Here is a 12,551-nt window from a genome sequence, read left to right on the forward strand (position 1 = left end):
AACTTTCTTTTTTTGTTGTGATAATATAGCTTTATTAGATTACAGTACCATCCTTGAATGTTAGTCTGTGATATGTTAGCATGTCATAAAATTATATGATATCTTTAACATACAGGCTGCTCCACATTGCTCTGAAACAGCTTTAATTCATATAGCTCATATTTTGGCAAGAATTGCATCTGTGGAAGAAGGACTTACTCTACTACTTTATGGAGAAAATATGAACTCTTCTGAAGAAAAAAGGTATGTTTCTGTTTTGAATAATTTGTGGAATTTTTTAGTGTGTTTTCTCAAATCTGATTTAAAGTTTCCAAAAATCTTGTCATATATTAATGAAAATTGGGATAACTATTCTAGATAGTTATCTAGTTAGGTTTCTTGATCAACTACTAACATATTAGATCATCAGAAATTTGAAGGAATAACCAGGATTATGAATTCTACAGGCAGAGTAGGTCTTGATGTCTGTAACTTCAAAAGAAAACTAGAATGGTTCACTCTACATAGGATCTTTTTTGCTCCCTTGGACTGTACTCTTGGAACTTTTAAAGCCACAAATGACTGACTTTAAGTTAAACCGTACAAAGGAAAGTTAACTACTTCCCCATCTTCCTCCTCTAACCCTTATTCAGTTCTATCACCTGGGTCAGCCAGTGATAACATTATGTTTATGCTTGTAGACTTTCTCTGCACCTGTAATGATGCATCAAATATATATGTTCATAGTCATAGAATAATTTCTTTTCAAAAATGGTATATACATTACTTGTTTTTTTGTGTGTAACCATAACCTCTTCCTAGGTGAATATAGAACGAAACATTTTTAATAGCTCTATGATACATTTTTGTATGACTTTACTATAATTTATTCAGATTTCTCTACATTATTGAATATTAGGTTGTGTCTATGATTTTGCCTCCACAAATAACACCACAATGAGTGTCCTTTTATTCTATTGCTGTGGTAGATTACATTAATTGATTTTTTTTAATATTGAACCACCTTGCATACCTAGAATATTTCTTTTTATACATTGTTAGATTTGATTTACTAATATTTAAGGATTTTTGTCTGTGTTTATGAGAGAGACCAGTCTGTGGTTTTCGTGATTCTTGTCTGGTCTTACTGTAACACTGGTCTAATAATTTAGGAAATAGTCTACTTCTAGATTTTGAAAGAGATTTAGCATAATTTGTTGAATGTTTGTTAGAGTTCACCAGTGTACCTATTTGGGCAAAGTGTTTTCTATTTAGGAAGTTTATTATTTATTCTATTTCTTTAATAGGTAGGTTTATTCAGATCGTTTTGTGTTTTGGCAGGTTGTGTCTTTCAAGGAACTGGTCCACTTATCTAAGTTTTCTAATGTGTGGGCATAGACTTTTTATTGATATATATATATTTTTTTACAGTATTGCTTTATTACCTGTTTAAAATCAATGGAATTAGTAGAGATAGCCTCTCATATTATTAATTTGTGTCTTTTTTCCTCTCTAACCTCATTAAGTCTTTTCACTTTTACTGATCTTTTAAAAGACTAGCTTTTCACCCCCCACTCATTTCCTGTTTTAATTTCATTGATTTCTGTTCTAATTTTTATTTTCTGCTTTGTTTTGGATTTAATTTCATTTTCTGTGGTGAAAGTTTAGATTATTGAATTTTAGATTAGTGCTGTAAACTTCCCCCTCTAAGCACTGCTTTTGTTGCATCCAACAAATGAGTTGTGTTTTCATTTTCATTAGTTCAAGATAGTTTTAGACCTCTGGAGACTTCTTTGACCTATGAGTTATTTATGGTTCTGAGAGCATATTTTGTATGATTGATATTTTTAATTTGTTAAAATGTGTTTTATGGCCCAGAATGTGATCACTCAGTGAATGTTTTATATGAGCTTGAGAAAAGTATATATTCTGCTACTGGAAGTATTCTGTAGGTACCAATTATATGCTGTTGGTAGTTTGTGGTGTTCAGTTCAGCTATGTCCTCATGCTGGATCTGTCAATTACTGACAGAGAAGTGCTGAAATTTCAGGGTGCATCAGTGAATTCATCTTTTTCTCCTTGCAGTTCTGTAAATTTTTCCTTCATGCATTTTGACACTGTCAGGGACACATTAAGGATTGTTACATCTCTTTGCAAAATTGACCCCCTTTATTACATAATATGCCTTTTGGGTAATTTTCCTTGCTGTGATGTCTGAAATTAATATAGCTAGTATAGCTTTCTCTTGATCATCAGCATGATGTCTTTATCTGTTTACTTTTAATCTGTCTTTATCATTATATTTAATAGGCTTCTATAGATAGCACATAACTGGATCTTGTTTTTTTATCTACTCTGATAGTCTTTCTTTTAATTGATCCTTGTCATTTAGAGTATGATATGATTGGATTCATGTTTACCGTATTTGTTACTGTTTTCTATTTTGGCTTTGTTCTTCCTTTTTTTGTGTGTGCCAAACTTTTCCTGCCATCTGCTGTTATTTTTTTCCATCATGTGTTTTAATATGTTTACATCTGGGAACATATTGTCTTGCTCATAGGATCAAAGTCTTTGGGTGAGGTTGGTGGGGGGTGGTAACCATTTAATCCTCACAGTGACTAAGGAAGAGGCCTCTATGGTTATCTCTGTTATATAGATGAAAACAGTGAGGCTTGGATTTCTATAACTTTGATTCAGTATTAATAGAAGTGTAATTCTTGTTTCTAATTGTTTTATTTTTGATTATTCAATTTTTCTGGATCCTAAATTACTCATTTTTTCCTACATTCCTAAACTTGTTACTTATCATACCCTTTTTTTTTTCTCCTTGTCCTTAATGGCTACAAGAGCATTCTGAAAATTTTGTTTACTGTTGCATTTTAATATTTCAGAAGGGAGTAGATGTGAATGTAATGTGTTCAATCTGACATATTTAACCTGGAAGCCTTTTTCCAGCCATATATCTGGAAAGCCTTTTTCGTATCCATATATCCATATATAATAAGCCTTTTTCTTATCCATATATCCACATATAATAATTATCCATATATAATATGGAAATATTCTTATCCATTATCCATATATAATAATTCTTTTAAAATTAGGAAGACTAACTCTTTGCCATGAGTTCTAAGGTTCTTTTTATTGTTCATCACTTCCCTATTTTTTTTCTTTTATATAGACATCATTTAATTGTATGTAGTTAATTTTCTCCCATTATTATCATTATGATTTCTAGGTTTCTTTTTTTAGGTGTCTCCCTCACATTGAAGTTAAACAGAAAAGACATAAAATGTTAGAATTTCTTCTGAATCCTCATTGTGCCGTGGTTTAGAGTTTCTAACTTTATTAGGGAAAGATTAGAAACATCCCAGGTGTTCAATCACAAGAGACTAATAGATTGAATTATATTTATTCAAAGGAGTGCTTAGCAGTAGTGAAAAGGGGATGAGAAATTTTTTTGATGTACGGCTATAGAGTTGTCATCAGGATATATAAAGTGAAAAAACAAAACAGAAGAAAGTTTATAGAATGTTACCCTTTGTATAGTAGAAGGGACTATGAATAAATAAAATTATATTTGTTTTATTTTTTATTTATTTTATTTTTTAATATAAATACATTTATTTTAATTGGAGGTTAATTACTTTACAATATTGTATTAGTTTTGCCATACATCAGCATGAATCCGCCACAGGTGTACATGTGTTCCCCATCCCTAACCCCCTTACCTCCTCCCTCCCTGTACCATCCCTCTGGGTCATCCCAGTGCACCAGCCCCAGGCATCCAGTATCATGCATCGAACTTGGACTCGCAATTCGTTTCATATATGATATTATACATGTTTCAGTGCCATTCTCCCAAATCATCCCACCTTATTTTCAAAAGGAAATGATAAAAGAATAGTAATAGCTTTAAAGGAAAGAAAAGCAATAATTTAGAGGAAAGGAAAAAAATATTTGGGTTAAGAGGCATAGATAAAAGATATCTGGTATTATTCCTTGATTGTACCTAGATTTGACTTTAGAATCATGAATATGTTTTATATACTAAATGTTAAAGTTAAAAAGTAGAATTTAAAAAGAAGTAAAACAAATGGAAATAAGTGAGCTTTACTACCAAACAGTCAAGTTAGTGACATACCTATGCAGAGAAAGCAATTCAATCAAATTAGGTCACTTGAAGTACATTGTTTTGGTATCATCTTTTAGTCCTACAGGTGCTCATCTACTTGCCCAGTTTTCGAAAAAACTTCTTGATGAAGATATTTCTATTTTTTCTGGATCAGAAATGTTTCCTGTGGTTAAAGGAGCTTTTACTTCTGTGTGTCGTCATATATATGGTACATGTGAAGGCTTGCAGGTGTTAATTCCTTATAGTTTGCATGAATCTATAGCAAAGGCTTGGAAGAAGGTAAGTATTTTCAATCTTTTTTCTTCCCTGAAAATCTTTATTTCAGATATGTTTAGTGTTATAATATTATACTACAGTTAAAATATTTTACTGGACTTCTTTAGCATCACAGTACTCCAAAGCACATAATGATTTCTAACTTGTCAAAAGATGACTTCAGTACATCCTGTCCCTGTAGGATAGAGCTCTACAACTTAACTGGGTGCTGCAGTCTTTTTTCTGGTTATTGTTGTTGTTGTTCAGTTGCTCAGTTGTGTCCGACTCTTTGAGACCCCGTAGACTTTAGCATGCCAGGCTTCCCTGTCCTTCACCATCTCTGGAGTTTGTTCAAGTCATGTCCATTGAGTTGGTGATGTCATCCAACCATCTCATCCTCTGTCATCGCCTTCTCCTCCCGCCTTCAATCTTTCCCAGCATCAGTGTCTTTTCTAATGATTCATCTCTTCTCATTAGAAGTATCAAGTGGCCAAAGTATTGGAGCTTCAACTTCAGCATCTGTCCTTCCAATGAATATTCAGGATTGATTTCCTTTCAGATTGGCTGGTTTGATCTCTTTGCTGTCCAAAGGGCTTTCAAGAGTCTTCTCCAACACCATAGCTCAAAAGCATCGATTCTTTGGCACTCAACTTTCTTTATGGTCCAATCTCACATCCATTCTTGCCTACTGAAAAAACCATAGCTTTGACTAGACGGACCTTTGTTGGTAAAGTAGTGTCTCTGCTTTTTAATATGCTGTCTGGGTTTGTCGTAGCTTTTCTTCCCAGGAAGAAGCGTCTTTTATTTCATAGCTGCAGTCACCATCTACATCTGATTTTGGAGCCCCCCAAAATAAAAGTCTGTCACTGTTTTCATTGTTTCCCATCTATTTGTTATGAAGTGATGGGATCGGATGCCTTGATCTTCGTTTTTTGAATGTTGAGCTTTAAGCCAGCTGTTTTCACTCTCCTCTTTCACTTTCATCAAGAGGCTTTTTAGTTCCTCTTCACTTTCTTCCATAAGAGTGGTGTTATCTGCATATTTGACGTTATTGATATTTCTCCCAGCAATTTTGATTCCAGCTTGTGCTTCATCCAGCCCAGCATTACTCATGATGTATTTTGCATATAAGGTAAATAAGCAGGGTGACAGGATACAGCCTTAACCTTTCCAAATTTGGAAACAGTCCATTGTTCTATGTCCAGTTCTAGCTGTTGCTTCTTGACCTGCATACAGGTTTCGCAGGAGGCAGATAAGGTGGTTGGGTATTCCCATCTCTTGAAGAATTTTCCGCAGTTTGTCCTGATCCACACAGTCAAAGGCTTTAGTGTAGTCAATGAAGCAGAAGTAGATGTTATTCTGGAACTCTCATGCTTTTTCTTTGATCCAACAGACATTGACAGTTTGATCTCTGGTCCTCTGCCTTTTCTAAATCCAGCTTGAACATCTGGAAGTTCATGGTTCATGTAGTGTTGAAGCCTCGCTTGGAGAATTTTGAGCATTACTTACTAGAGTTGAGATGAGTGCACTGTGTAGTAGTTTGAGCATTCTTTGGCATTGCCTTTGGGATTGAAATGAAAACTGACCTTTTCCAGTCCTGTGGGCACTGCTGAGTTTTCCAAATTTGCTGGCATATTGAGTGCAACACTTCACAGCATCATCTTTTAAGATTTGAAATAGCTCAGCTGAAATTCCATTACCCCCAGTAGCTTTGTTTGTAGTGATGCTTCCTAAGGCCCACTTGACTTTGGACACCAGGATGTCTGGCTGTAGATGAGTGCTCACACCATTGTGGTTATGTGGGTCATGAAGATCTTTTTTTGTATAGTTCTTCTGTGTATTCTTGCCACCTCTTAATATCTTCTGCTTCTGTCATGTCCATACCATTTCTGACCTTTATTGTGCCCATCTTTGCATGAAATGTTCCCTTGGTATCTCTAATTTTCTTGAAGAGATCTCTAGACTTTCCCATTCTATTTTCCCCTCTATTTCTTTGTGTTGACCACTTGGGAAGGCTTTCTTATTTCTCCTTGCTCTTCTTTGTAACTCTGCATTCAGATGGATAAATCTTTCCTTTTATCCTTTGCCTTTCACTCCTCTTCTTTTCTCAGCTGTTTGTAAGGCCTCCTCAGACAACCATTTGCCTTTTTTTTTGCACTTCTTTTTCTTGGATATGGTTTTGATCACTGCCTCCTGTACAATGTTAATGAACCTTATTCCATAGTTCTTCAGGCAGTCTGTCAGATCTAATCCCTTAAGTCAATTCTACTGTATAATCATAAGGGATTTGATTTAGGTCATACCTGAATGGTCTACTGGTTTTCCCTTCTTTCTTCAACATAAGTTTGGGTTTGGCAATAAGGAGTTCATGGTCTAAGCCACAATAAGCTCCCAGTCTTGTTTTTGCTGACTGTATAGAGTTTTTCCATCTTCAGCTGCAAAGAATATACTCAATCAGTCTAATTTTGGTATTGACTCTGGGGATGTTCATGTGTAGAGTCCTCTCTTGTGTGGTTGGAAGCATTGTTTGCTATGACCAGTGCATTGTCTTGGTAAAACTCTGTTAGCCTTGGCCTTGCTTTCATTTCTTCAGGTAAAAGGGACTTAAAATAGACTGTCTCTATATAGACTTACTCTTTGGAAGTTATTTCTGAGCAATTTTTACAGATAGCTGGGTTTTTGTATGGACACTGAAGATCATAATGGAGCAATATTCAAATGTATATATCAGTATCTTCTCCCTACATTATCTATGTGCCTTATTTATGAATTACTTTGCATGATATTTAAGAATCACATAATTTAAAATTTGCAAGTAATTTAATCTTTAATTACAGTAAGAGTCAAATATAAAGATGTAGCATGACAGCTTATGAGTAATGCTATAAGTAAGAAAAATGTATATTTCTTATATTTTAGACAAGTCTGCTATCAGAAAGAATTCCTACTCCAGTAGAGGGTTCTGATTCTGTTTCTTTGGTTAGCCAGGAATCCCAGAACATGTAAGTATGATTGACTTAAGCTCATCTCTTTTTTCACATTTGCTGAAATAGTTTTAAAATGAGAAATGTATAGATACTGTGGCAAAAAAGAAAGAAAAGTTCATCTAGGGGAAACTTTAGAGATCATATATACTTGTATTTTTTATAAGAGGAAAACAATAGCAGTATTTATTATATTTCAGCCTGTATTTACATTTGGAGTTAGGAAATGTGACATAATACTTTCAGAAAACTTGGAAAATTACCAAATACTAAAATTGGAAATTCAGTAGAACTTTTCAAATGGCCAATAAAGTCTGTTTACATTTAAAATATAACTTCAACATGTGTGGGAGTACCGTTTAATTAGATTTTGGTATTGGAGAATTCTTTAAATCATTATTTATGGACAGAGGAGCCTGGTAGGCTGCAGTCTATGGGGTCGCTAAGAGTCGGACACAACTGAGTGACTTCACTTTCACTTTTCACTTTCATGCATTGGAGAAGGAAATGGCAACCCACTCCAGTGTTCTTGCCTGGAGAATCCCAGGGACGGCGGAGCCTGGTGGGCTGCCGTCTATGGGGTCACACAGAGTGTGACACGACTGAAGCGACTTAGCTTAGCATACTAATTTTTTAAAATTTTGATTTGTTTATTTTTGGCTGTGCTGGGTTTTTGTTGCCGTGCACAAAGACTGGTTGCCGTGACCAGGAGCTGCTCTCTAGTTGCAGTGCATAGGCTTCCCTTTCTGGTGACTTCTCTTGTTGAGGAACACTGGCTCTAGGGCACAGGGGCTCAGTAATTGTGGCCCACGTCCTTAGTTGCCCTGCTGCATGTAGGATCTTGCCAGAGCAGGGATAGAACCCTTGCAATGGCAGGCGGATTCTCAACCACTGGACCACCAGGGAAGTCTCTATACTAATTTTTTAATTTAGATGTTTTCATATGTTTTCCCACAGTTATCAATAGGGTGGAGTCAGATTAATGGGAACTATATATACATATATATTTTTTTAAATTAAGGTCATATATTCATGGAGTCTCTTTCTAATTGAGTATTGGCATAATCTGAAAAGATAATTAGAGTTTTAAGTGGTAGTCTAGAGAAATTGAAAAAAAAAATTTGTCTTTAGATAGGCATTGTTTAACTAAAAAAAAGCTAGTCAAACAAACAAAATCTTTTTCATTGCTTTAATGGTATAATGCTTAACAAATAGTTAATTTTCTAAATGTCAGCTATAATTTTTTTTATATAGTTGTGAAACTTAAATCAACTACTATTTTTTCTTTGCATGAAGGGGTGAGTAAAAATGTCGCTGCAATTAATTTTTCAGGTAATTTTTATGTCTGTTTTCTTTGATTTATGATTTATTGTCTTCATTCATGCATTCATTTTCTATTCATGTATTTAGGTATTTATTGGACTGAGTGCTTTGCCAAGTTCTGTGGATGTCTACATACCTTAGAGAACTTATTATATAGTATAAAATATAAATAAGTAAATACAATATGGCAATATAGTATGCTAAATTTATGATACAAATTATAGAGGGTTCATACAGGCTAACTTGGGGAAATCTTTCCAGAAGAAGTTATAATTAAAGTAAGTTAAAGTGAATACATGGATATTAATTGTCTAGAAAGGGTAGAACATTATTTCTGGAGGAAGACACAGTGTGGTCAGTGGGCTGTAAGTAAAAGGGAGCATGAAAGTGTTGTGAGTTGCTCAGTCACGTCTGACTCTCTGTGGTCCATAGACTGTAGCCCACCATGCTTCTCTGTGCATGGAATTTTCCAGGCAAGGATGCTGGAGTGGGTAGCCATTCCTTACTCCAGGGGATTTTCCTGATCCTGGGAACAAACCAGGTCTCCTGCATGGCAAACAGATTCTTTACAGTCTGAGCCACCATAATCCATGCATTTACCAGAAGATATTAAGAAAAGGTGGCAAGAATACACAGAAGAACTATACAAAAAAGGTCTTCCTGACCCAGATAACCACAGTGGTATGATCACTCACCTAGAGCCAGACATACTGGAATGCGAAATCAAGTGGGTCTTAGGAAGCATCACTCTAAACAAAGCTAGTGGAGGTAATGGAATTCCAGATGAGCTATTTCAAATCCTAAAAGATGATGCTGTGAAAGTGCTACACTCAATATGCCAGCAAATTTGGAAAACTCAGCAGTGGCCACAGGACTGGAAAAGGTCAGTTTTCATTCCAATCCCAAAGATGGGCAATGCCAAAGAATGTTCAAAATACTGCACAGTTGCACTCATCTCACACAACAGCAAATGCTCAAAATTCTCCAAGCCTGGCTACAACAGTACATGAACAGAGAACTTCCACGTGTTCAAGCTGGATTTAGAAAAGGCAGAGGAAGGAGAGATCAAATTGTCAACATCTGTTGGAACATTGAAAAAAAGCAAGAAAGTTCCAAAAAAACATCTACTTCTGCTTTATTGACTACTCCAAAGACTTTGACTGTGTGGATCACAGCAAACTGAAAACCTCTTCAAGAGGTAGGAATACTAGACCACCTTACATGCCTCCTAAGAAACCTGTATGCAGGTCAAGAAGCAACAGTTAGAACAGGACATGGAACAACAAATTGTTTCCAAGTTGGGAAAGGAGTACATCAAGGCTGTATATTGTCACCCTGCTATTTACCTTATGCAGAGTACATCATGTGAACTTCCAAGCTGGATGAATCACAAGCTGGAATGAAGATTGCCGGGAGAAATCTCAATACCCTCAGATATGCAGATGACACCACCCCTTTGGCAGAAAGTGAAGAGGAACTGAAGAGCCTCTTGATGAAAGTGAAAGAGGAGAGTGAAAAAGCTGACTTAAAACTCAGCATTCAAAAAATGAAGATCATGGTATCCAGTCCTATCGCTTCATGACATATAGATGGAGAAACGATGGAAACAGTGACAGACTTTATTTTCTTGGGCTCCAAAATCACTGCAGATAGTGACTGCAGCCATGAAATTAAAAGACGCTTGCTCCATGGGAGAAGAGCCATGACCAACCTAGACAGCATATTAAAAAGCAGAGACATTACTTTGCCAACAAAGGTCCATCTAGTCAAAGCTGTGGTTTTTCCAGTGGTCATGTATGGATATAAGGGTTTGACTATAAAGGAAGCTGAGCGCCAAAGAATCAGTGCTTTTGAAATGTGGTGTTGGAGAAGACTGAGAGTCCCTTGGACTGCAAGGAGATCTAACCAGCCAATCCTGAAGGAAATCAATCCTGAATATTCATCGGAAGGACTGATGCTGAAGCTGAAACTCTTAAACTTTAGCCACCTGATGTGGAGAATGGACTCATTGGAAAAGACCCTGATGCTGGGAAATATTGAAGGTGGGAGGAGAAGGTGATGATGGAGGATGAGATAGTTGGATGGCATCACCGACTCAATGGACATGAGGTTGAGTAAACTCCGGGAGTTAGTGATGGACAGGGAGGCCTGGAGTGCTGCAGTCCATGGGGTCACAGAGTCGGACATGACTGAGCGACTGAACTGAACTGAACTGAACGTTTCTGTCCCAATCAACTGTCAGGCTTTCCTCACCCTCAGAAGCAGAGCTTACAAAGATCAACCATAACTGCGAAGTAGAACAGAGCAGACTGTGTGCTTCCTACAGGTACCTGGGTTGCAAAGAAGTGCTGGATTTGGGGAGAGGCATCACCTAGCCTAGCATTCTTAGTCCTCCTCCAAGTCTCCTGAGTCCCTTCTTCAAGGGCAAGAGTGATTAGGTGAAGAGCGGCAAGCAGTATTAAACTGGGGAATGTGCTCCACGTGTAAACTTGATGCTAGAGGAAAAGGAGTTTCCGTCAACATCTGATATTACTCTTAGAAACAAAGGTTTAGTGGTTTTTGATACAGTGGTACTGTTTTCATTTTGTCATCAAAATACCTCATGGAGTTGAGTATCTTTTGTATTATTTGAAACATTGGTATGTGTGGGCATTATTTTTCCTTTGTAGTTTGGTAACACTTGAGTGTAGAACCATTTTGGTCAGTTAACTAGACTAGCCTTTCTCTGGCATGTAGCAGGTGCTTGATAGCTTGGTTGAATGGGTAAAGGAATGAATAACACTTCTCCTGCCACCAGGCACTAGTTTCTAAATAATGACATGGACCATAACATTTACTCAGTCTTACTGAAAAAGGTAAAATGAAGAGCTGCTAAAATCTATATTTTTGAGCCTGTGACAGACTAATGTGCGGTAGTTTGATCTTATTTCCTCACAGCGTATGTTGGAGATTTCCTCTCCATCCTTTCATTTATTGATGCTTACAGTACTATAAGGAAGGTAGAAGCTACTGTGTAGTCATCATAGGTGATATCTCTAAATCTGGACGTTGAAATGCAACCCCAAATAAGATTTCTCAAGGCTAGTTTGATATCAGTGATTGCAATGACTACAGACTATATGGGACTTACCTAGTGGCTCAGATGGTAAAGAATCTGCCTGCAGCACAGAGTCACAGGTTTAATCCCTGGATTGGGAAGATCCCCTGGAGAACGGACTAGCAACCCACTCCAGTATTCTTGCCTGGAAAATCTCATGAACAGAGGAGCCTGACAGGCTACAGTCCTTGGGGTCTTGAAGTATTGGACACGGCTGAGGGAGTAACATTTTCACTTTTCACTTTCACAGACTACTTAGGGGCCATCCGTAGGACTGTAGACAAGAACATAGTCAGAGAAAAACCAAAGATGCCCACCCTGCCCCGACCAGTTACCACAGGGCCTTTGGTAAATCTCTACAGGGAAGTAACAGGTATCTCTGGACTGCAAAAACAGCCGATGAATAAACACCTAAAACTTAAGTGCCATGAGAGTGTCTAACCCTCTATTAATATCTGACCATTCAAAAACGGAGTTCACATAGGCTAAAGCAATGGAGTAAGCAAGGCAATGAGTTTGTTAACTGTTGTCTTCCGGGAAGGGTTCTCTAAAGAGAAGAGGCAAATTCTATAGCTTAGATTTTCCTTTTGTTTTGAAACATTGAGTCTTTTCATTATAATTTGAAGGAGGAGCTAAATGCTAAGTTATTACAAACACTAAACTAAAACATATTAACTCTTTCTTAGGATTGTGTGATACAACCTGCGAGTTTTTGCCTGTGTTTTACGTTTTGGAGAGTCAGAGTAGACTTTTTAAAAACACAATTTCTTTAATGGCT

At 36.7% G+C, this 12,551-nt stretch overlaps 1 protein-coding gene across 3 annotated transcripts in view; it reads left to right on the forward strand.

The window, feature by feature from the left end:
- TBC1D32 (TBC1 domain family member 32) overlaps nt 1-12,551 on the forward strand; it is a 208,130-nt gene that overhangs the window by 59,773 nt on the left and 135,806 nt on the right. For all 3 annotated transcript variants that reach the window (XM_055535047.1, XM_055535046.1, XM_055535044.1), the window contains exons 16-18: nt 116-243; nt 4,192-4,393; nt 7,289-7,371. In XM_055535047.1, the coding sequence (XP_055391022.1) occupies nt 116-243; nt 4,192-4,393; nt 7,289-7,371 (413 nt within the window). The remainder of the gene's footprint in view (nt 1-115; nt 244-4,191; nt 4,394-7,288; nt 7,372-12,551) is intronic.

Source organism: Bubalus kerabau, chromosome 9 (assembly GCF_029407905.1).
Source record: "Bubalus kerabau isolate K-KA32 ecotype Philippines breed swamp buffalo chromosome 9, PCC_UOA_SB_1v2, whole genome shotgun sequence".
Taxonomy (NCBI): domain Eukaryota; kingdom Metazoa; phylum Chordata; class Mammalia; order Artiodactyla; family Bovidae; genus Bubalus; species Bubalus kerabau.